The sequence below is a fragment of the Prinia subflava genome, chromosome 8 (genome assembly GCF_021018805.1).
Source record: "Prinia subflava isolate CZ2003 ecotype Zambia chromosome 8, Cam_Psub_1.2, whole genome shotgun sequence".
Taxonomy (NCBI): domain Eukaryota; kingdom Metazoa; phylum Chordata; class Aves; order Passeriformes; family Cisticolidae; genus Prinia; species Prinia subflava.
The window spans coordinates 36,081,616-36,104,960 of NC_086254.1; the positions used below are offsets into that span (position 1 = coordinate 36,081,616).

Sequence of the window (23,345 nt, forward strand, 5' to 3'; positions counted from 1 at the left end):
TAAATATGTGTAACGCGTGTACAAACACGCGTTACACATATTTAAACATGCCTTTTATAAATCTGAGAAGTATTTGTTGTAGATATTTAACACCCCTTTTATAAATAATTTCATACCCACTCCTTGTATCCACCTGTTTATTCTGAGCCCAAAGGATGGGACAGCCAATCACAGGGCTGCCTGAGATCACGTGGGGATGGTGGTGTCACGAGATGGCTGCCTGCCAATCACGGGGCGACGTGACGTTTAACAAAATGGCTGCGCCCTGCCATAAAATGGCGGGTGAAATAAAATGGCTGCCCCCAGTGGATATAGGGGTGAGGCTATGTGTCAAAGTACTTCCGGGCCCTATCAACCAATCACAACACAGTACGTGCCGCTGCGGCGAATGGCCGTGAGTTGCTGGGAGAGGGCGGAGCTTGAGGGGGTGGTGGGCGTGGCCTGCTCTTGCTCGGTGCTCAACTCGGGCAGGCCGGGGGCCGCCATCGCCGGCTGTGTGTCGCGTGTGCATGTCCCGTGTCCATGTCCTGTGTCCGCTGTCCATGTCCCCTGTCGATGTCCCCTGTCTTGTGTCCTGTGTCCCTGTCCCGTGTTTGTGTCCTGTGTCCCCTGTCCCGTGTCCCTGTCCCCGTCTCGGCCGGGCGCTGCAGCCCCGCGCTCTCCCGGTGCCAGGAGCCGCTCCCGGCTGTTTCCGCGGCGTCCCCGGTCCCAGCCCCGGCCGCGCCGTGCTCGTTCCCCGGGAATCCTCGGGAATGCCCCGCGACGCGGGCTCGGCTGGCTCTGCCCGGCCATGGCCCGGTCCCCGCAGCGAGCGGGGCAGCGCCTGGCCCCGGGGCCATCCCCGGGCACGGCTCCCGGCACTGTCCGGGCGGGAGTGGTCGCGCTGCCTCCGGGCGCGGGGCTCGGGGGCCCTCGGGAGCGCAGCGGTCCCTGCTCCTTGCGCTGTTTTGGGCACAGCCCGGCGCGCCCCAGCGATGGGGGCAGCTGCCAGGAAGGGGTCCCCGAGCCTCACCCGCTCGTGGGGACTTTGGGGCAGGGTTGGGCAGCGGAGTGAGCAGTGTGACAGGCTGGGAGTGTTCAGCCTGGAGAAGGGAATGCTCCGGGGAGACCTCAGAGCCCCTTGCTGGGCCTAACGGGGCTCCAGGAGAACTGGAGAGGGACTGAGGACAAGGCATGGGAACGGCTTCACTTTAACAGAGATCAAGGATACATGGGATGTTGGGAAGAAATTCTTCCCCGTGAAGGTGGGGAGGCCCTGGCACATATTGCCCAGAGAAGCTGTGGCTGCCCCACCCCTGGAAGTGTCCAAGGCCAGGCTGGACGGAGCTTGGAGCCACCTGGGGCAGCAGAAAGTGTCCCTGCCCATGGCAGGGGGCTGTGCCTAAATCGTCTGTTAAGGTCTTTCCAACCCAAACCACTCTGGGAAATACGAGAGTGTTACATTAATGAGGCTGTAATGTGTGCCTGGGTCAGAGCCCGGGGCCTGGGGGCCTGCAGGTCTGGGGCAGGGCTGGGGTCCCACTGCAGGACCCCTCCCAGCACCCCCAGCCCCAGCTGCTGCCCCGGGAGGCGATGGAGGCGGCTGTGGGGGGAGGTCAGAGCCGTGCTCCTCCCGGTGACCCCTGTGTCCCCACACTGTCCTGAGGCCCTGGGAGCTGCTGGTCTCTGCTGGGGGGAGCAGGTCCCCGAGGCTCTGCTGAACCTGCCCGAGGCCTGGGCCCCTCTGTGCAGCTCAGGAGCCCCAAGGTGCTGCCTGGGGCCGCAGGAGGGGCAGCAGAGCTGTGGCGTCCCCAGCTGTGACCCCCGGTCACAGTGCAGGCTCTGAACAGGGCTGGCAGACCCTGCTCTGCCTCCAGCCCCCCACTCCCGCTAGGAATGTGCCTTATCCCACATCTCTCACCCCAAGCACAAAGCCCCAGCAGCTCATGGAGAGTGAGGAACACCCAGGTGCTATTCCAGGGTGGCCCAGGGGTTTCTCCTGGTGGTGAACCAAGTGAAGCATCCACGAGTGACACAGTTCACTCTGACACACAGCTCGTATTTAAAAATAACAACCAAAACTAAAAAACCCTTTTATTTGACAATAGAAAAACAAAAAGATATTTACAGTACTTTGTTATTTCTCCATAACTTTAATTCCAATAACTCCTGCCCTCCCAACTCTCTGGTCCATCCCAGGGCAGCAGCACCAGCCCCTGGTACAGGCACAGCTCTGGGGGATGGAAACCACTTCAGTTTGTCTGGGGCAAGACAAGAGCAGGAGGCCAAACAGCCTCTCCCTCCCCCAGGGCAGGGGACAGAGCTCCAGGGGGGTGACAAGGTGAAAGAGGGAGTCCCAAAAATGAGGACTTTCCCTGGAAAGGAGACAAAGGGCAAATGAAGGATGGACATAGAAATGAAGGTGGGGGTGAGAGGCACACAATGGGTACCCACCCACCCCGGTGCCACCCCAGCAGTGCACAGGGCACCTGCCAAGGTGATGCTATGGAGAAGCCTTCCCATGGCACTCTCTCCCCGGACACCTTCCCTCTGAAGGAATGGGGGGTGGGAACACACCCAGCCCCAAATCAGTGCTCTTCACTTCCAGCCCCCTTCCATCCAATGCTCTCTCCTAGCCCCGCAGAGCTCCCAGTCCTGCGGCTTTACCTCCTGTAGTCATCAACTCATCTGGCTAATTACCGGCGGGATTAGTGCCCCTCGGGACAAGGCACGGTCACTAACTCACATCCCACAGGACACCTGGCCCCGGCTCAGCACCCAGGGACAGCAAGCGACTGCCCCCAAACCCGGGCAGGCCCAGCCGCTCCCGGCACACGCCAGTTTGTCACTAGAGGTCCCCAGCACTGCACAGCCACACGGCGAGGGGAGGGGACAGCGAGCGACATCTCCATCCTCCGCCCGCCCGGCGCTGCTCCCCAGGAACCCGCACTGCACTTGCAGGACGCACATGGCCGTGCCCGCACCACGCCTCTTTCCAAAGCTTTTACGAGGAAAAAAAAATTAAAAGGAAATGAAGTCGGGTACAAAATTCACAGTCTCGGCTCCGCCCAGGCTTGGCCATGCGCTCACTGCTCCGGGCACAGCGTGCACACATTCAGCATGAACTCCAGGGGAACGTGGGGAAGGTGTGGAAATGCTTATAGGAAAAAAAAAAAAGTAATACTCATGTCATAATTCACAATAAAAGGGAAAATGTTTCAACATAAAACTTGCTAAAGAGCACCATAGAGATTTCTACTGGCAGCATCCAGAACAACCTAAAAAGGAAGAGGAGGGTCCTATTTTTTCCATGATAAAATGCCACAGACTCCATGTTTCCAGTCCATCTGTCCTTTGCCCTTCCCTGGGCAAGGCAGGGCCCCTGGCCAGCACCGGGAAACAGAAAACCCTCCAAAAACAAAAGGGGGGCCGGGGGGTAAGAGTGGGAGGGGGAAAAGATCAGAGATTTGGGAGACAAAGCTCTTCATCCACAGTCCTTAAAATAGACACTGGCATTAAAAAAATAGGTTTTCTCCGTCTCCCTGAAGAAATGGTGCTGACTGGACCCTTGTTCGCAGGAGAGGAAGAGATCAGCAGGTTTTCCATGGCAGACCCAGCACCTGCTCCGGCCATGCGGCAGAGCCGAGGCACCGCCGGCGCTGAGGGCTGGGCATGGCGGTGCCTGCACAGCCGGGGCACCGTGCTCGGCAGCCAGGGCATCTCCCAGCACGAGGGTGGCGCGGTGGGACAGGCCTTCCTCTGCGCCTTGGCTGCCGAGAGAGAACAGAGGCCCCGGGGGCAGGAGCCACTCCTGGCATGGGCTGTGGGGGTACCGGGCACCCTGCGGGACCCGGCCCGGGGTTATTTGGAGGCTCCGGGGGATTCGGCGTGGGGAGCCAGGGGCAGCTGCCCCCCCTGCCGCTGCCGCTCCAGCTCGGCCGCCTTCTGCAGAGCCACCTCCACCAGCAGCTGGAAACTGCTGAAGTCATCCCCGAAGAGCTCAGGGGGCGTCGGGGGCGGCGTGTTGAAGAGTCCGGGTGTGGGGCTGCCCGCCTCAGCCCGCGCCAGCAGGGTCAGGGTGCTGCCACCAGGCCCCGCGCCCGCCCTGGGCACGGCCTCAGGCCCGGGGGGCTTCTCCCACTCGGGGCTGCGGGCGCTCACCACGGCCAGCGCCCGCGCCGGGTGGCACAGTACCTGCGGGCACACCGACATGGACAGCACCTTGGAGGTGCCCGCGGGCGGCACCACGAGCACCCCGGAGCCGGCGGCAGCGCCCCGCGGCACGGCCACGTCGCCGGCCTTGCCCCCGCGGCGGGAGATGGTGAACTGGTTGGGGTCCTTGCCGTCCTTGCGCAGCATGTCGGGGAGCAGCCGCCGCCGTGCGTTGATGAACCAGTTGCAGATCTACGAGGACAGAGGGGCACGGCGGGGTCAGCCAGGGACTGCAGCCCTGCCTCAAAGCAGACACGGCTCCCCCAGACCGGGCGAGCAGCTCCCACACACCGCACTGCCACAGGCCTCCCCCAGCCCTGCACCTCCTTTCCGTGGGGCTCCAGGGAGGCACAACCAGCACCGGCACCCATGGAAACCCCAACACCGGCTGCTTCCTGCCTGGCACCGCCTGCCCGGGGCAGCTCCTTCCTCCCTACGCCCCATCCCGGCTGCCCCCAGCCCTGCCGCCCCTGCGGGCCTGTGCCCCTCGGCTGCTGCTCTCCATGGCAGCACAGGAACGGCACAGCCACAGCAGCACTGCCCCGAGCCCCGGGAGCTGCGGGGGCTCTGAGCAGAGCTGCCCCCCAGGGAAGGAGGGGCTCCGTCCTGTGCCCCCACTGCAGCCCCGAGGTCCCAGCTCCTGCCATTCCCCAGCTAGAGGCCATGGCACTGCACAGAGCCAGCTCGGAGCCCATCCTGCAGGTCCCCGGCCTGGGGACAATTTTTCCTTCTCCAGATGACCCATCCTGGAGCTCAGCCCTGTTTCCATACTGCTGCCAGTGCCAACGCAGTGCCAACCTGAATGGGAGCATGGAAGCTGCCAGAGCAGACAGCAGGAGGGCAGAACGGATGGAAAACCCTTGAAATCATCTGGTGATGCAGCTGCAGCCCCTCAGCCCCTAACAGGGCCAGGAATGAGGCAGCAGAGACACCTTCCCCTGCCTCTGCCCACGAGCAGGGGCACAGCTCACACACCAAAGGCTCTCCCAAGCAGCTGCACAGCACAGAGGCTGCACACCTGGCAGCCCTTTGCCATTATTGGGCCTTGGCCATGGATTCTTCCAGCATCTTTATATAAAATGCTACATTAAAATAACTGCCTTCTTCCTAGAAGACAATTAGAAGAGAATAAATCAAGGAGGAAAAAAAGTCTGATCTTTCCTAAATCAACAGCTATGGAAAATATTTCCCCCAAGGAGAGAGAACTTGCCACAACATCAATCACAGCAAAGTCTCAGCTGTCATTTTTTTCTTTAAGACAATGTTTGGCATTAAAACCCTCGAATACACCAGTCTTACTCCCTCTTCTGTTGCAAACCCCCTCTCTTGCAAGCCTTAGTTGGGTCCTCTTGACATGATCCTGTGATGCTGTGGTCCCCTTGACATGATCCTGGCCATCCACCACTATGATCCCCAACCAGAGAGATAGACTCCCAACAAAAGGCCTGACTCTTCAGTGCTGAGAATCCCCCAAAATCCTACCTGTCCCCACAAATCCTGCCTGTCCACACCACCCTGCTCCTTCCAGCATTCAATTCCCATTGGAGAACATGGCATGGAGATGGGCACACATGACCACTGTGACAGCAGACACTGTCACCGAGCTGGGACATGCTCTGGCTCTGAAGCAGTTGTTGGTTTTTATTCATGGCCATCCCTTTCCCTCCTACCAGCACACCCCGTTCTGTCCCTTTGGGCAGCATTTGTCCCCCAGCGCTCTGAGAGCAGCATCTCCTCTGCAGGGTGGAAAAGCCCACCCATCCCACAGCAGGGCACAGGCTTGGAAAGCTGTTGCTGTCCAGGAAGCCTCACGTGGGAGCAGGTGCCACTTTCCTAGGGCTGGAATTTCTGCAAGGGAGGCACGGGGCTTCCTGCTGTCCCTGATCCCTGGCTGCCAGTGTCCAGCTCCAGCTCCCCAGGCCACTGGAGCAGGAAGAGGAGTGCACAGAGAAACCACCCAGGGCGGGGGGGGGATGTTGGCCAGTGGCAGTGGCAGAGCCCTGCATTCCAGAGGCTTTTTGGAGGGGTCACATCAGCATCACAGACTGAACCCCATAGCCACACAGTCCTACACCTCCACCCCAAAAGGCAGAGGATTCCTGCTGTATCCCCTCAGACTGGCAGAAACCCTAGTCTCAGCCCTCAGCTGGCACTGGGAAATGCCATGGGGCTGGGACCTTCTGCCCAGTGGGTACAGGGGGCACACCCTGGCTGTGGGGGTCACTTGGGGCAGACAACGGCTGCCACACAGCAGGGTCACACCTCAACACGAGGTGTGCCAACCCTCCTGGGTCCCACGGGGCTCAGGGCACTGACAGCTGGACACCTGCCAGTCCGAGCCCTGGGACAACCCCCATGTGCTAGGCACTGTCATGCCAACCTGGGCCAGGACAAGCACAATTCCCACAGCCCCAGGCCCATCTCTGCCCCCTGACACTCAGCCTTGAGCCTGTCCAGGAGCTCCAGCCTGTCCCCGGAGCAGCTGCCGGACACAATTCTAGCCAACACTTACAGAACACAATAAAACCAAAGAGCAGGTTTGCCTTGCTGGCCAGGAAGAGGGGAAGCAGACAGCCCCTGCCCACACTCGGACAGCTGGCCAGGACTGTGCTGAGCCATGGGAGAGGAGCCAGAGGTACAAAGGAAGCTCCAGGAGAGGAGCAAATCCACTGGCCCTTGCCTACTGCCCTGCACCCCATTGCACCCCAGATCCTGGGAACAGAGTGAAGCCCACACTCTGTCAGGCTGGGAGAGGGGGACAGGGCCCAGGCACCAGGCCTGTGCATGGAGCACAGGGACAGCAGCAGCAGGCAGGCCCTCCCAGACACCCAAAATACAGGCAGGGAGCACACCTCAGTGGGAAGGACAAGCACTGCTCACCCCCACTGCTGCCCAGTGCTCCTGCCTGGGCACCCACCATGGTGCCACATGGGGAACATCAGCCCACAGCTAGAAGCAGCACAGGGAGACTCCTGGACAGGCCTCCCCTTACTGCAGCTGGTGTAACTGGGACCAGGTGGGCCAGCCAGCACTTAGCTTAAGGGGCTCAAAGCACAGCCCAGCCTCTCTCTTCTGGTTAAAATCACAGAATATCCTGAAGCTGGAAGGGATCCACAAAGATCATCAAGTCCAGCTCCTGGCCCTGCCCAGCCCCAGGGCTGTCCTCTGCCCGTCTCTGTCTGCAGGGGGTGGTCATCCTGGCCTCTGCTAGGGTGTCCAGGGGAACAGGATAAAGTAGCATCCCCCCAAACCCTCCCACCTGTGCAGCTTTTACTGACGACACAGTATTATTCACCCTGTGTCCACTCTAGTCCCTCCATCTCCCAGCTGGCCAGAATGCTCTGCTCAAGCAGAGCTGGTTCCCAGGGCTCAGACATCTCCCCAGAAGAGACCCTCCCTTGACACAGATGCCTTTCCTTCTCCAACATCCCTTCCCTCGCCTCCCCACTGCCCTTCAGTGGCGAGTGATCCCAGCCTGCCCGGTGCTTTGGGGTCCTCAGTGGGGCTCTCCTGCAGCACACCGCATGGCAGTGTCCCCAGCGGTGGGGCTGGCTCCTACCTGCAGCACGGAGAGGCTCGTCTGCCCCGAGAGGCTGAGCTTCTCCTGCTCCGAGGGGTAGGCGTTGAAGCGGTGCTCGTACAGCCAGTCCCGCAGGATCTTCACCGACTCCTTGGGGAGGTTGCCCCTTCTTTTCCTCTTGCACTGCGAGGGGTCCGGGGATGTGGCGCTGTCCTCGTCCCCCGGGTCACTGTCCGACATGGTGGAGCTGCCCGCGGGACCCCCCTGGCTGAAGCCTGGAGAGGGGGAACCGAAGGGAGCTTCAGGCTGTGCCCGGTCGGGGGAGGGGAAGGGGCCTCCCACCAACCTCCCCCCGCCTCCAACGGGGGTCTCAGTCCCTCTGGGCCCGCCTGGGGGGGAATCCCGAGGCAGAGACCCCCGGGGGGACAAACTACCGCCACCGGCAGGACAACGCGGGCACCGAGCAGAGCCCCGGGGCGCGGAGGAGCTCAGCGCACGGCACGGGGCTCGGGAGCACTAGGGGTTCGGGGGGCACCGCACCGGGGGGGAAAAAAGAAAAAAAATCAAGCGTGGGGTGAGGTGGGAGGAGGGGAAGTTAAAAACAAAAACAATCTCAGCAGGAGAAAGAGGCCGGAGCTGGAGAGTGGGAGAGGAACCACGCGGGGTCATTGTGCGGCGGGGATGGAGGCGGGGGCGGCTGTCACGGGCCGGGGCTCGGCTCGGCGGAGCGGGGCGCTGCGGGCCGGGCCCCGTCCCCTCCGGCCGCAACAGGCAGCGAGGGCCCGGGGCCGCCGACACAAAGCGGGGCAGCGGCGGCCGCGGCCCCCCGGGCGGCGGGGGAGGAGAGGAGCCGGAGAGCGGCCCCGGCCCCGCGCTCCGCCGCCTGCCCCGAGTTATCCCCGGCCGGGCAAACTCCGCCGTAACTCCGAGCTGCGGCGGGGGCGGGCGGGACGCGGCTCCCGCAAACTTCGGGAGGCGCTGGCGCGGCCCGTCCCGCTCCGTCCCGCACAAAGCGCGGGGCCGCCCCGCTCCCCCCGCGCCCCCCGGGATCCATCTTTGCGCTCACCCCCGGGCCGCCGCCGCCGCCTGGGCGCTCGCATGGGCCGCGCCGGGGTCTCGGTGCCGGGGCCGGTGCGGGGCCGTCCCGCGGCGGCCGGCGGGCAGCCGGGCGCGGCGGAAAGTTTTGGGTGGGCGGCGGTGACAGATGCCGAGACAGAGTTCCCTTTGTTCCCGAGGAGGCAGGAACTAGCCGGGCCCCCCGCCCCCGGCCCCGGCCCCGGCCCGCCCGCCCCCGGCTGTCACCGGGCACCGGGGCCCCCCCGCCCCGCCGAGCCCCCCCTCCTCCGCCCCGCGGAGTCCCGGCCGGTACCTGGCGCCGCCGCACCCCGGGCTCGGCCCCGCTGCCGGACACGGCCCCCGGCGGGAGGGGGCAGGGACAGAGAGAGCCCGGAGCCCCCGCACCCGCCCGGCCCCGCAGAACCCCCACCGCGGAGCTGCACCCGCACAGAGGCACCCACATGGGGACACCCAGCTTGGAACTCCCACCCAGGGACATCCACACAAGGGTGCCCCACAAGGGCACTGCACAAGTTCCCTCCCCCTGGCTGAATCCTGTAGCTGAGCCCCAGGGGTTACCTGTGTCTCTGGGCAGGGGACAGGGGCAGGCCTTGCGACAGGAGCTGCAGGGCCAGGTGAGGGTGACAACCCTGGGGACCTCAGAGCACCCTGAAATTCCATCAGTGCTTCGTTTTGTCTTTAGCACACGGGAAATCAGAAGCCCAGCACACCACTGCTCCCATGACAGAGAAAGGCATTTCCAAGCAAAGGTGGTGACTGAGAAGGACCCAGGTGGAACCCTTGTTGTGCTGTGGCCATCAGGCTGGCCAAGGTCTCTGGAAGCCCTTCTGCTCTCCCAGTGCCTCTCCATGACCACAGCAGAGCCCAAGGTCACCTTCAGAATTTTGGAAACCAAATTGTCCCATTTATGTGCTGTTGGTCCCGGATGTGGCAAGCATGGGATTTGATTTCCCCACCGTAGTTCTGTGCCTTTCTGTGATGTGAGCCTGGCTTGCACTGTCACCCTCTGCCAGGTGCTCAGTGCAGCCCAAGGGGATGTGTCCATCATGGGTCTCCTGCAGCAGTGTCTCCATCAGTGGGAAGGAGAGGGAGGAGCTGCTCTGAGCAGTGGTGCCACATCCCAGGGCCTGTGATGGAGAAAGTGCCACCATGGGAGTGCAAGACATCCCTGGCCTGCAGCCAGCCGAGAGCCCTGCCCGCTGAGAGACCCCTGCCGGGGGGGCATCTCTTGGGGATGTCCTTTTTGGGATGTCCATCCCCACCTAGGGCACATCATCCTTGCCAGGCCAAGCACATGCATGTGCATCCCCCAAGGACCCGTGTGCTGCTGGGGCACAGCACCCCGAAAGTCACTGGGTCCCGCTCCACCTCTCCCCACAAGGACCTGCCTTGATGTCACCCTGCCTCAGGGGCAGCTCACCCTCCCAGGCTCCACCACCTCTGCAGGCTGTGCTGCAGCTCCCCTCCCTCCCCCTTTTGCTGCTTGCAGGGTAAAAGGTGGGGATGCCTTCATGTATTGAAGAAAGCTACAAAACCCCTTCTTTTATGGTCGTTTTTTGGTCTGGGAAAAGCAAGATGTGTGGTGCAGTAAGGGATTAAATAGCAAAAGAAAAAGGAGAACTCCCTAAATAATTCATTTTGTTGCTTCTAAATCTTCCATGACCTGAGTGGAACTGTGCCCCAACCTGCTATTGCTGCATTAATGCCAAGGCAGCAGGGGCTGGTGAAGCTCAGGTGGGGTGTGGGGAGCCCTGGCAGCACCTCCCACCCTCTGCAGGGTCACTCCAGGGCGGGGAGCGTCCCCTGGGCTCCTGTCACAGCGAGCTGGCTACTGCCCGAGCAAACCAGGACCATCACAGGGTAGGGTAGGCTCATCCTGCCCACTTTGCTCGCTCTGCAGCCTGATGTGTGGCACCCCAGACCCCCCCAGACACCCCAGACACTGCCCAGGTTCTGTGTCAGCCACTGTGCCCAAGCAGGGCTGTCCTCCTGAGCAGTTTACTTTTGCTCCCACCTTTTGGAAAATGCTGATTTACTCTTCCACCGAATCGAGACAAGTGGAAAATGGTCCCTGGGCTCAACCACCCGCCCAGGGTTGGGCCATGAGCCCCCCCGGATCCCTCCACCCACCTTTGCTCCCTGGACTGGTAGTGTGGAAGCAACTCTGGAAAAATCCCATTGGGTGCCTGAGCGGAGCATGGAAGGAGCCTAAATCCCTGAGCAAGCCCAGCCTGGCATCCCAGAGAGCTCCCAGCTGATGGGGAGTGAGGAGCCTCTGGAATGAGGGGCCGGGGAAGGGGCTGTGGTGCATCTCCCTGCCCTTCCCTCTGAGCTTGTCTCGGCTGAGCCCTGCCTGGCCCCATTGACATGATAATACTATTAAACTTCAGCAATTTGAACAACAATCAGCCAACAAGAGCCTGAGGGGGAATGCTGGAAACCCAGAGGGATTCTGGGAGCCCAGGGGCATGCTGGAAATCCAGGGGAAGTTCTGGAAATCCAGGGGAAGCTGGAGCTCCTAGGGGAATGCTTGGAACCCCAGGGGGATGCTGGAAGCCCTGGAGGGATGCTGGAATCCCCAAACAGCCTCCCAGGGTGTGCACACTTCCCAGGCTGGACTCACTCCATCCTTTGCCTACCCTCTGATATTCAATCTGCATTTTAGCAAGGAAAATTGGATTTGTGGTTGGCTGTGCTGACTGCCACCCTGCCCTTGGGTCCACTGCTCCAGCAGCAGCTCCTGCTTCCTGCTCAGGGCCACTGGACCTGCTGCAGGCTGGGATTCCCCCAGGACTGGTCCTGGGAGCTGGGCTCCGGCACTGGAGCCCCTCCATCTCCTCCCACCCCTTTCCATGGGGAAGCTCTGCTCTGTTTCCCTCCTGGAGGCCACAGGGCAGGACAGATCCTCTCTCAGCAGGCAGTGCTGTACCCTTTTCCTCTCTGATGTTCCTCTAACCTATGTCTTGGACGTGGCAAGAGGAGTGTGGGGACAGCAGGATGGAGCTCACAGCACTGGAGAAAAGCAAACACTCCTGGATCAGGGGGTCCTGGTCTGCACTGGGAGCTGTGACGCAGCTGGCAGAGGGAGGAGATCCTTCCCCTCTGCTCCACACCAGTGAGGCCAGCCCTGGAGTGTGGGCCCAGAGCTGGGCTGCCCAGTACAGGAGACAGGGACAGACTGGCCAGAATGCAGCCCAGGGCCAGGAAGGTGATGGAGGGACTGGAGCACGTCTGCCATGAGGAGAGGCTGAGAGAGCTGGGAGTGCCCAGCCTGGAGCAGAGCAGGCTCAGGGCAGCTCATCCCTGGGGATAAATACCCGGGGGAGGCTGCAGAGGGGACGGGGCCAGGGACAGCCCCAGGGGCCACGGGCACAAAGTGACACACAGGAGGGGCCCTCCGAGCTCAGGAGACACTTGTGCACTGGGAGCAGCTCTTCTAGACTGACCAAAAGTTTCACCTAACTTTGTTTCTCCCTGCTCCAAATGAACGCTTCTGAAATGAATGTCTTTATTTTGCTGCTATTTAATACCTTTGAAATGAGTCAGCTCAGGTCCTGCTGCCTCTGCTGTTTCTGATGCAGCCCAAGCACAGTTGACTTTCTAGGCTGCCAGTGCCCACGGCCAGGTCACATCCATTTTATCCCCACCAGTACCCCCAAGTCCTTCTCCCCAGGGCTGCTCTCAACCCACCCAGCCCCCAGCCTGTGCTGCTGCTGGGGCTGCCCTGACCCAGGTGCAGGACCTTGCACTTGGCCTGGTGGAACTTCATGAGGTTCACATGAACCCAGATAGTTTTGGGGTTTCATAGATTCGTCAAATTCCAGAATGGTGTGGGTTGGAGGGGACCTTAAAGCTCATCTCATTCCTCCCCCTGCCATGGGCTGGGACATCTTCCACTATCCCAGGGTGGTCCAAGTCCTGTCCAACCTGGCCTTGGACACTTCCAAGGCTGGGGAAGTCACAGCTGCTCTGGGAAACCTGTGCCAGTGGAATGAGTAAATTTACTCTTCCCATAAATACCCCATGTCCAATAAAAATTTTGTTCTGCTTTGCTGCCTCGGGGTTGAGTCTCATGGTACCACCACAGCCACACCAGTGAAGAGGCAGCTTGGGCTGAGTAGCTTTGGCAGCTGCTTGAGGCAGCACCCCTGACAGCCCACGCTGGAGCCTGTGGCAGCTCCCAGCTCAGACTAGCTGTGGGTCCATCCCACCCCTGGTACTGCAAGAATCTGGGCCAGTCACACAAGGTGATCCCTTGGGGTCAGGGGGCTGAACATCACTCCTAGATGCAGCTGCCTCAGGAGCTGATCTCTCCACAGCTCCAGCATCAGCTCCTCTGCCCCAAAGTGATGTCTGTGGATTTTCACTTTGCTGGGTGTCCCAGGGAAGGAGGTTTTATAAAGCATCCAGGCCTCCAGAAGCCTTCAGGCCTGGGAATTCTCTCTGGCAGTGGGAGAACTGTAGGTTTTCTCTGGCAGGACAGTGAATTAGGGAAGAAGCTTGGTACCCATGAGGCTGGAGGTGGGCTGGTTTGGGGCTGCTGCTGCAGAGCACAAGCCTGACCCTGGGGAACTCCTTGGAGATCACAGGTTCAGCCCTTTCATGTCTGACTATTTAGTTCCTTTTTCTTGCTGTTGGTAGTACCTGCAAAATGGAAATACTGAGACCAAGGAGAATCTTTTCATTCATGGATCATCTTCCAGGTGAGAGAGCATCACCTGGGGCCTGGCAAGTTTCTGATGCCTCTGATCCCAGCCTATGCCCACGGAGCTCCCACAGACCCTATGCATGCTTTCCCAGCACTGGGAGCATCTCTGTCATGCACTATGCCCTCACCAGGTATTGCAGGTCAGGATGGTGACAAATAACCAAACCAAGGGGCCACACCCCCTCCCCATTTCTTATCCTCTCTGTTTCTTGCCCCTCCCACCTGCCCAGGGTGACACAGAAAGGTGGCCAAGCCCCTGGGACCCTGGACCAGCTGACGTGGGCAGCATGGCTGGCACCTTGCCAAATGTCTCTCAGCCCACCCTGACAGAAGGGCTGGGCAGAACGACCTTCAGCCCACCAGCTAAGGCAGAAAATGATGCTCAAGATGATTATACACAGATGAGGGCAATCTGGCTTCAAAAACAGGCTGCCCCATGGGAAGGGGCCCTGGCTGACAAGGGCAGCAACGTGAGGAGGTGCAGTGCCCAAACTCACCTTCCCAAACCCCCGGGCACAGCATGGCACGGGTCACAAGGCAGCCACACACAGCACACATCTGTCACACCCTTCAGGCTTTATACACCCCTTCAGCTTCCCAAATCCCTCAGATCTCAGGCTCTAAAGCCATAAAACAGCCAGGGAGGAGGAACAAAGTGGGGGTTCTTTCCTGAAGGGTGAGTCTGGGAGGAGAGGGAGAGAGGCTTTTTCCTTTGTGCTACGGCCCTGAGTGTGGCTTGCTCAGGCTGGAGCCAGCCCAAATCCCTGCAGGTCAGCGGGGGATGTTCACCCCAGCCCTGGGACCAGTGGCATGGTGGCTTTGAGGGGGTCAACGGCTGCTGGGGGGGTCACAGCCAGGCTGGGGCGCCCAGTGGGTGGGAGAAGTGATGGGAGGAGAGGGCTGGATGGGCACACAGAGGCACAGTGATGGGAATGTGTCCCCTCCAAGCGTGTCCTGAGGCAGGGTGATGGTCCTGGGAGGTGTTTCCCATGGGAGGAATCTGCTGTGGGGCAGCAAGGGGGGCCAAGGGGCAGGGGGTGTGCACAGGATGAGGCAGAAGGGGTGTGTGGCCCTGGGCTCTAATCATCCTTGTCTTTGGCCCCATGCTTCAGGATGCGGGTGAACTCCACGTAGTTGAAGTTGCCCTTTTTGTCGATGGGTGCCTCCCGGTACATCTCATCCACCTCCTCGTCAGTGAACCTGTCCCCCATGGTGGTCAGCAGCTCACGCAGGTGGTCCTCGTGAATGAAGCCTGCAGGAGGGCAGGGGACACAGGGAGGGCTGAGCACAGCACCTTTCCCACCTCTCCCGAAGACACTCCACCCTGGAGCTGCCTGGGGACAGTTCTGGGGCGAGGCCCAGCCCTGGTGCTGGCTGCGGGGCAGGGGGGCTGTGCTGTACCTGACGCCTCCTCGTCAAAGCAGGCGAAGGCGTTGCGGATCACATCCTCGGGGTCAGTGCCGTTCAGCTTCTCCCCGAACATGGTGAGGAACATGGTGAAGTTGATGGGCCCTGGCGCCTCGCTCATCATCCCCTCCAGGTACTCATCAGTGGGGTTCTTCCCTGTGGGACACAGGCAGAGCTGGAGGCAGGGTCCTGCTCTCCCAGCTCCCATCCCCGGGAGCAGCCCATGCAAACAACTGGAACGGCTTTCATCCATTGCAAATTGATTTGCTGGTTCTTGCCCACCCACCCCACAAACATGGGAAGGGAGTTTCTGCAGTGCCCAGTGCTCCCCCCTCAGCATCTCTCCTGAAGCTTTCATCCACATCTAGGAACAAGCTCTGCCTTGGGGGAGGTGCAGTAATTAATTTGGGGGTTACTGGAATGAAACCCATGGCTTTTTCCATCCCCCTGACATCTCTGAGGAGAGGGGCAACACTGTCCTCACACAAGCCTCATGCTGCTGGTGTCCCCAGCACTGCTCCCACCATGGGTGCACCAGGGATGGTTCAGCTCTGCTGAGGTCCGTGCCCCCAGCGCTGGCCCCTCTCTGCTCCCAGAGCTCCAGGAGGAGGGAGATCCCTCCCAGGGTCAGGCAGGACCTCCAGAACAGGTTTGGCTGCCAGGTCAATCATTGACAGACCTCCCAAAGCGCAGTGGAGAAACCACTTGGAGTGGGAGGAGGGAGCTGTGGTCTGCAGCAAAGGGGAATAGCTTGGGGCTGGGAGTGGGTACAGACCTGCAAGTCTCAACCAGTCCAGGTATCACACCAGCACAGGGACCAGCCTTTGTCAGACCAGCTGAGATCAATGGGAGGGCTTTGTTCCATGTGGGACAGCCCCAGTGACATTCTGGGGTGAGGCTACTCAAACACTCCATGGCTGCAGCTGGAGGTTGCTCCCAGGGCAGAGCTTCTCCAGCCCCAAGGGTCTCTTCCCTTCTGGTGAGTGCGCCCGTGAGCAGCACACAGAGCTGCTGCCCTGGACACCTCGCAAACACCCCTTCTGTCAGAAGGTGTTTGTGGAGCAGAGAAACCCCCCCAGCCTTTGAGGCATCCCAGCACAGCCAGTGTCCAGTGCTGGGTGTGGGATCCCGAGGTCACCCTGCAGCTCTGCCCGCTCCCGAGGCGGTGCCGGGGCAGTGTGTCCTCACCGAGGGACGCCAGCATGTCGTGCAGATCCTCCTTGTCAATGAAGCCATCCCGATTCTGGTCGATCATGTTGAAGGCCTCCTTGAACTCCTGGATCTGTGACTGGTCGAACATGGCGAAGACATTGGAGGTGGCACGCTGGGGGCGCTTCTTGGTGGTCTTGGCTTTGGCACGTTTGCTGGACATCTTGGTGGCTGGGGGAGTACCTGGGGGCAGGAGCATCAGGAGGGCTGGACACAGGCAGAGCCAGGGGGCCAGAGCAGGGAACACACTGCCCCTGGCACCTCCGGTCCTGTGCCTCAGTCTCCCCAGCTGTAACACACTTGGGCAACACAGGGAGATAAGACGGTCACAGCGTCAGACATGACTTGAAATCTGATGAGTTCCAAGGGCAGTCACAGAGCAGGCAGTGCTCACTGACACCCCTTTCCCAGGGCTGCAGGCAGCCCCTAAACCCACTTGCTGCCTGTCCTCTCTGCATATCCAGGCACAGGGAGAGACACCCAGCCCAGCCCCTGGCTGGTGCCAGTCCCGGGGCCATGGGGATGGATGTCTCGGCACTTCAGGCATGTGGCCATGCTCTTCCACCTCCCCTCACTCTGGCAGGCTCTGCAGGCCCAGCCCAGCAGCCAGGTCACCCTCACACCCTCTGTGTCGCAGTGCAGAAACAGCCCCAGCATCCAGGGCTGCGGTTAACAAAGGGGTTATCTGCTCTGGGCACATTCCTCACACACCACTGCTTCCCATGTCCCTCCATCTGTCCATGCATCCATGCATCCATGCATGCATCCATCCATGCATCCCTCCCTCCCTCCATCCATCATCCATCCATCCATCCATCCATCCATCCCTCCATCCCTCCATCCATCCATCATCCATCCATCCATCCATCCATCCATCCATCCATCCATCCATCCCTCCATCCCTCCATCCATCCCTCCCTCCCTCCCTCCATCCATCCATCCATCCATCCCACCTCCTGGTGGGTCAAAGACCTCTTGCTGCTGCCCTCCCTGTCCCGGTGACCCCCACCCTGCCCGGGGAGCCCACGGGAAGAGGCAGAGGGGAGAGGGGTCCGTTGACCTCAGAGGGCTGCAGAGCCAGGAGAGGAGCCAAGCAGCCCCAGGGCTGTGGGGCACTGAGGATGGTGCTGTTGTTACAGGTATGAATGCCAGGAGAAGGGGGCAGCAGTGGGACAGACCCACCTTTGGGGACATGGCTAGAGCAGTCTGTGTCCCACGAGGAATGGCACAAGGGTCATGTGGACCCCAAGCACACCAAGGCAGGACAACAGCAGGAAAAATCTGATCCTTACAAGGTGGGGGTCGCTGTGCCCAGCTGGAACTGAGGCCCCCAGCAGGAACAGGGCTGGAGCAGAGAGCCCACCCACCCCAGGATGGCATCCAGGCTCCCTCAGTCTCCGAGCAGAGGCTGGTGATGTCCCCACGCTGCCAGACTTGGGATGCAGTCAGGGTTTGGGACACCCTGCTCCATGGGATCTCAGCGTGCCCAGCGACCACCAACACTGCCTGAGAGGAGGATGCTCAGGTTTCTCCCAGGGGTATCCTGCCAGGCTTAGCCCAAAAGGACGGCAGCAAAGCCCAGCTTGGCCTGTAGGACAGGCTGGGATGGTCCTGCGGGCCAGGCTGGCCCGAGGTCAGCCCATGGCAGGGACACTGCTCCAAGCCCTGGTGTTTGTGCTGCAGCCATTCCTCCCTCACACACAGCCCTGGGCCTCCTCCTGGCCAGCATCTGGCTTGGCAGCAGCTGCGGGAGCAACAGCAAACTAATGGATCATGAAGGGATTCCGCGGTGGAAGCGCAGAGAATCAGTCCTGTGCTCTGTGTGCCCTGTGCCTGGTGGGCAGCAGGACCTGGGCTCCCCATCAGTGCTCCGGGATGGAGCAATTCAGGAGCCATATCCTATCTCAGACACACCCCAGTGAGCTGCAGCAGGACTGTCCCTGCTGGGTTGGACACCCTGAGCAGGCAGCTCTGGGATCTGCTCTGGGATCTGCTTCCCAGGTAGGTCCTTAGTCCTGATCCCAGGGGGACCATGGGGACCTGGGGAACATCCCTTGTGCTGGCACAGGCCAGAGCAGAGTAAACAACCTTCAAAGAGCCTTCCCCTGCCCTCCCCACAGCAGACCCACTCTCGAGCTCTCTCCTTCCCCTCCTGCTATCACTCTCTCAAGGGGTAGCAGAGGCAGGGGCTGGGACAGAGGGCCAACCAGCCTGGTCCTCAACCTGCTGTGGTCTCCAGGTTTCCACAGCTGGGCTGTGCTGGAAGGACATTCCAGGGGCATCAGGCAGTGCCAAATCACAGCCCAACACACCACGGTGACCAGCCAAGCTCAGAGGGGGCTAGGCACTCTTCCCACATCCTGAGAAGGCTCCCAACCCACTGTGGGAGCAACCATGGAGCCCAGGCAGGGCCCTTCATCTGCAGGGGACATGCCCCATGTCCCCAAGAATCCTCCTTCATCCCCCATATGCCCCCATTCCAGGATGGAATCCACACCTCCCTCAGCCCCCTCCTTTATGCTGACCCCAGCACCTGACAGCAGCCACCAAACCACCCCACATCCCCCAAACCCTCCATCTCTTCCTGGTGCCCAGCAGGAAAGAGATGTTTGTCACCAGCCAGGCAAGGGGAGCAGCAGGACTGGGAAGCCCAGCTGTGCCCACACTGAGTGAGCAGGAGACCTCATCCCCCAGTCCATCTCTGCCTGCTGTTTCTCCAGCCCCACAAAGCTCTTTGCAGCAGGCCAGTCCCTCTTCGTGCCCTGCCAGCCACCACCGAGCACCAGTGACAACCCCAGATGGCATGGGCCAGTGACATCCCACAGCAGCAGCATGAGAAGCTCAGTTCAACACCACAACACCACCAGGCTGAGTCAGAGCCAGAAATAAAAGCTCTGCTGCTGGCCCATGGCACTGGGCTCAGCTTTCAAAACACAACAAATTATTAGCATAATTATTAACAGAAGACTATAGAAATAAGCAGGAGTTTTGCTCTCACCACATGAATTAATATTATCCAAATATTTACCCTGCTCTGACTGACCACCAGCAGCACAGCTTGGCACCCTCTCTACAGAGACAGTGCTCTTTAGCAGGATTAAGTACAATTTTGACAGCACATGGATCTGCAGTTGGATCCAAAATGTGCCCTGGAAAGCTGCTCAGTCCCAAGGTCCAGCTCTGTCATTCTATCTCTGCTGTTTGACAGCCGTCTTGGGCTGGCTGGGACTTGGGAACAGATTTTTGGGTCAGTACGAGGAAAAGTTCCTGAGTGTGGATTTTGTGCAGGGATCTGCAGCAAGACCCAATTCAGCTGGAGCAGTCCCTGCTCTGCACAAGGGTTTGATGGCCACACTCCCCTGGTCCTTGAAGCCATGCTTTCTGGGATTCCCAAAAACCCAGTTCCAGGAGCATTGCAGGAAATGCCTGGCCATGATGCCCTGCATGCTGGGGTGGACTCAGTTCAGACAAATGGTGCAGCCACCAAACCTCCAGCTTCCTCCTCAGCAAGAGGGAAAAGCACGAACACAGGTCTGCTCCTGGCACCCCCTGCTGAAAGCCCCATCCCAGCACTGCTCTAGCCCAGGAACTGGGGACACCGGGCAGCAGAGCCAAGGAGGTCAGTGCTGGGTGATCTGGTCCCCAGCTCACACCGTCACCAGCTGCCCTTGTTCCCTTGTCTGTCTGCCACTGCTCCTGCCAAAACAATCTCCCAGTCCCCCGCAGTGGAGGCAAAATGATCTCCCACCAGGCTTGTGCCTCCCCCACCTGAAAGCCAGACCCAAGAGACCACGGGGCTGACCTAAAGAGTTCATAAATTAGCAAATAGTTTCATTTGAAAGAGGAAAGGAGCCACAGTTATCAGAAATATAAACGGCTATGTGTTTTCTCCTTGGTAAAAACCAAGCAAGCAACTCCATCCTGGTGCTGCTTCTTGGCTGTGCTGGGGGGGTGGGACAAGCCAAAGCCAAAGGCACACAGCAGTGCTACCAGGGCAGGCAGCCCTGTCCCAGCCCCATCCTTTCCCTCCTGCTTCCACCCTCCCCTGCAGCTGCTCCTGTGCTGCTCCAGCTCACTATCCGAGCAGGAGCTCACTGCTGGGCTGGGGGGCTGTGACAGGCTGGGTGGCACAAAGGAGGAATGGCAGGAGGGTGACAGGGCAGCTCCTCTGGCAGAGGGAGCAGCCCATCCCCAGTCCCTGGGGTGTTCAGAAGCTATGATCTCCCAGGATATGCTACTAAGGGTTTCCCAAGGGTGGCTCCTCAGAAGCTGCTCCAGCAGGAGCCTTCTCTGGAAGCGCTGAGGAGGCTGCAGTGGGACTGCCCTGCCATCCCTGGCACAGCCAGGCAGGGACATCTGCTCCAGCAGCTCCTCCACAAGATCCTGGCAGCAAGAGGCACGATGTGCCTCTGCTGGATGCTTTGGGTCAGGGAGGCAAAGAGTGATTCCAACAGCCTGGGCTGTCCATGGGACATCCCTGCAGGGCAAACATTGGCTCCCCAGGGGAGACTGTGGTCAAACCTCTGCCCAGTGCCACTTCCCAAAGTGAGCTGTGAGTACAAGCAAGCCATGAGGCAGCCACACTCACCGGTGGGCAAGCACTGGCCACTCACCACACACGGCCACCTGGCAACCCCACACAGGCAGCAGGGCCCATCCCTCCTCCAGAGTGGCACGAGGGCAGCGGGGTGAGGTGGTCCCTTGCAGCATCCCCCTGGCACAGGAGGCTGCAGGGCAGTGCAGCAGCCCGGACACGGTTCCAGCCATAAAATTTTGCCATCTGCAGGCACCTCTCCCAGCCCCAGGGTGTCACACTGCAGGAGAGAGCAGGGAGCAGCTCATCTTCCCTGCTTGATTTGATGTTAAACCATCCCTTTCCTTCCGCACAGCCCTGCTCAGGATGCCCGTGGGATGTGGCATTGCTCAGCTTCACCAACGAGGGTTTCTGGTGCCAGGGGAGCCCCACTGCCAGCAGAGGCACCAGGAGCTGTGGGAGGAATCCTCAGCCCACTCAACACTGCAGGAACGGAGATGACAGCCATTCTGCTCCTTTTATGGCCTTATTGGAGATGTGAGAAAGGGAGTCTGGAGGTGAGAGGAAAGCAGACCCCAAGCCCTGGGCTGTGTCTCCAGTCCAACCACAGCCACGAGCAGTGATTCCAGGGAGGAAGGGGCAGGGCAGCATCAGGGAGTGAGAGCAAAGTGTGCAGAGTTCATCCCAGCCCTCCCCCAGCTGCCACCAGACCTGGCCAGGTTCATGCACAGCTGTGGGGCTCAGCTGCAAGTTCAGCAGATGGTTTCTGAACTAGTTGATTCCCACCAAGTTTAGGAGACAAGGTACTCACCATGCGACAAACACAAACCCTTGCAAAGCACAAGCTCTGCAAGCTCCCAGCAGAAGCCCTAGGACAGACACCCTCGGTGTGCAAAGCACCCAGCACCTTCCTGTGCCCAGGGAGGCCAGGAAATGGGCCACAGGCACAAGGTCTTCATGGCCTCGGGCAATCAGCATAACTGTCCTGGCCGGAGTATTTTCCCAGGGGAATTAAGGGGCTCACCTAGGCTGGGGAATGTGGCTGCAACTCCTCGGAGGGGGGAAGTGACGGCAAACTCCTCCTACAACCGCACAGAGCCTGCCAGGAGAGAGGAAAAAATTCCAGCGACTGAAGGAACCCAACCATCTTTGGTCAGCAGCGGTGGTTGTTAACACTTGGGGATGTTCCACTCCAAAGAATTCAGCTCTGGCCGCGGCCTCCTCCTACACATCCATGTTTTAGAGTTTGCCTGGCTTTTTTCACAGTCGAAACATTTTGTACCAAAAGGGCATGCTGGGAGGAAAGCCAAGAGGACTTCAAGTTTTCATGGGAAAAACTAAACAAAACACAACATCCCTCAGTGCTTAAGGCTGAAGGAAATGAGCTAAATAAAGTTTTTCTGCTTTTAAGAAGTTTATTGCCTGAAGTTGCTCCCAGGTCAGTGAGGATATATCTGGAGCATCACACATGCATCTGGATCTTGGCTCTAGTCATCAGCAAAAGGACTTGGAGGAAAAGCAGATGTTCCAGACTGAAACACTCTCAGAGATCAGGAGTCGGGTGAAGCCACGGGCAGCAGGATCTGCTCCTGCAGCTCTACCATTCTGGGGAAGCCGGGATGTCCCAGCTCCAAGGCACTGCAGACAGTTACCCGCAGCTTGGCTCAGGACCAATCCTCACCTGCCCTTGCCGGGACATTCCTGCTGGGCCTGACAAGAGGCTGTTAGGGTACAGGATGCCCAATAGGGCACACCGGGGATCCTTCTGCCACCCCGACCCGTCCCCAGTGGTGCGGGCTGACCCCGGTACCAGCTCCAGCGCCGCACAGGTGGAGGGACGGCGGGGCTGCTCCCTCTGATCCCCTCGGCTCCATCCCTCCCGCTCCATCCTTCCCGCTCCATCGCTCCCGCTCCATCCCGCCCCTCTCCCCGCCGCGGCCGCTCATTCCCGTCCCGGGGCGGTCCCGGCGCCGCCGCCTCACCTGTCCCGGAGCGGGGAGCTGCGGGAGCTGCGGGAGCCGCGGGAGCTGCGGGGCGGCCGGCGCTGCTCTGCGGGACGCGGCTCCGCGGGGCGGGCGCGCCCAGGGTCCCGGCCCGCCCCGGCCCAGCCCGGCCCGGCCCGGCCCATACAAGGCAGAAGAATGCGGCGGAGCCGGGGCCGCGGGGCCGGGACGGCGGGACGGCCTTATATAGACGAAAGTAGCGGCCCACGCGTGCCCCCCGTCCCGCGGGGGATGCGCAGCGCCGGGCGGCACCGGGGACTACGAACCCACGGGCAAACCTGCGCATCCCCGCCAGGAGACACCGGGTGCCGCACCCCGCGGAGCCGAGGGCACCTGCGGGTGACACTGCCGGGGGTACAGGGGCCGAGGTTCACCCTGAACTCCCTGGAGCAGCTCTGGTTGCGGCAGGGCAGGTCCCTGGTGGCGGGTGTGGGACTACTGGAGGACCAGAGGCTCCTGGGATTCCGTGGAGAGGCCGGGGAGGGTCCCCCGGCTGCACCATGGGCAGGCCCTGTCGATGGTCCCTGCAGCCATGCAAAGCGAACAGTGTCCAGAAGGGTCCAGCAGCCCCTCAAGGGTCTCTAAAAAAGTGGCCTGGAACAGAGAACAGCTGGGGAACTGCCCCATTCCCAAGCAGGGATCCAGAGCCTGGAGAAACCTGGGTGGGGAGTTCCTGCCCTTCACCCAAGGCAGGAC

At 60.6% G+C, this 23,345-nt stretch overlaps 2 protein-coding genes across 4 annotated transcripts; both read right to left on the reverse strand.

Moving 5' to 3' along the window:
* Nucleotides 1-2,059: 2,059 nt before the first annotated feature.
* TGIF2 (TGFB induced factor homeobox 2) lies at nucleotides 2,060-9,220 on the reverse strand. Of its 2 annotated transcripts, none has more exons than XM_063404743.1 (3): nucleotides 9,081-9,220; nucleotides 7,751-7,986; nucleotides 2,060-4,383 (listed from the first exon to the last, which is right to left on the reverse strand). In XM_063404743.1, exons 2-3 carry the CDS (start codon nucleotides 7,949-7,951, stop codon nucleotides 3,841-3,843), a joined length of 744 nt encoding a protein of 247 aa, XP_063260813.1. In that variant the 5' UTR covers nucleotides 7,952-7,986; nucleotides 9,081-9,220; the 3' UTR covers nucleotides 2,060-3,840. The 2 variants fall into 2 exon arrangements, with proteins under 2 accessions (XP_063260813.1, XP_063260812.1); XM_063404742.1 differs by lacking the exon at nucleotides 9,081-9,220 and adding an exon at nucleotides 8,778-8,987.
* A 4,833-nt stretch (nucleotides 9,221-14,053) lies between these two features.
* MYL9 (myosin light chain 9) lies at nucleotides 14,054-22,768 on the reverse strand. 2 transcript variants are annotated; one of them, XM_063404741.1, is made up of 5 exons: nucleotides 22,629-22,768; nucleotides 21,671-21,745; nucleotides 16,092-16,295; nucleotides 14,898-15,059; nucleotides 14,054-14,748 (listed from the first exon to the last, which is right to left on the reverse strand). In XM_063404741.1, the coding sequence occupies exons 3-5, from the start codon at nucleotides 16,273-16,275 to the stop codon at nucleotides 14,576-14,578; spliced, it is 519 nt and encodes a 172-aa protein (XP_063260811.1). In that variant the 5' UTR covers nucleotides 16,276-16,295; nucleotides 21,671-21,745; nucleotides 22,629-22,768; the 3' UTR covers nucleotides 14,054-14,575. The 2 variants fall into 2 exon arrangements, with proteins under 2 accessions (XP_063260811.1, XP_063260810.1); XM_063404740.1 differs by lacking the exon at nucleotides 21,671-21,745 and having other exon boundaries at nucleotides 22,629-22,753.
* Nucleotides 22,769-23,345: the final 577 nt, after the last annotated feature.

Excerpts from the sequence above, each read along its gene's own strand:
- TGIF2 (XM_063404742.1), bottom strand. The coding sequence starts at position 8,811 with ATGCGAGCGCCCAGGCGGCGGCGGCGGCCCGGGG. Across the intron at positions 7,987-8,777 it reads GCGGCGGCGGCGGCCCGGGG|GCTTCAGCCAGGGGGGTCCC; the intron begins GTGAGCGCAAAG and ends CCCCCTCTCCAG. Across the intron at positions 4,384-7,750 it reads CGAGCCTCTCCGTGCTGCAG|ATCTGCAACTGGTTCATCAA; the intron begins GTAGGAGCCAGC and ends CTGTCCTCGTAG.
- MYL9 (XM_063404741.1), bottom strand. The coding sequence starts at position 16,275 with ATGTCCAGCAAACGTGCCAAAGCCAAGACCACCAAGAAGCGCCCCCAG. Across the intron at positions 15,060-16,091 it reads CGACATGCTGGCGTCCCTCG|GGAAGAACCCCACTGATGAG; the intron begins GTGAGGACACAC and ends TGTGTCCCACAG. Across the intron at positions 14,749-14,897 it reads CTTTGACGAGGAGGCGTCAG|GCTTCATTCACGAGGACCAC; the intron begins GTACAGCACAGC and ends GCCCTCCTGCAG.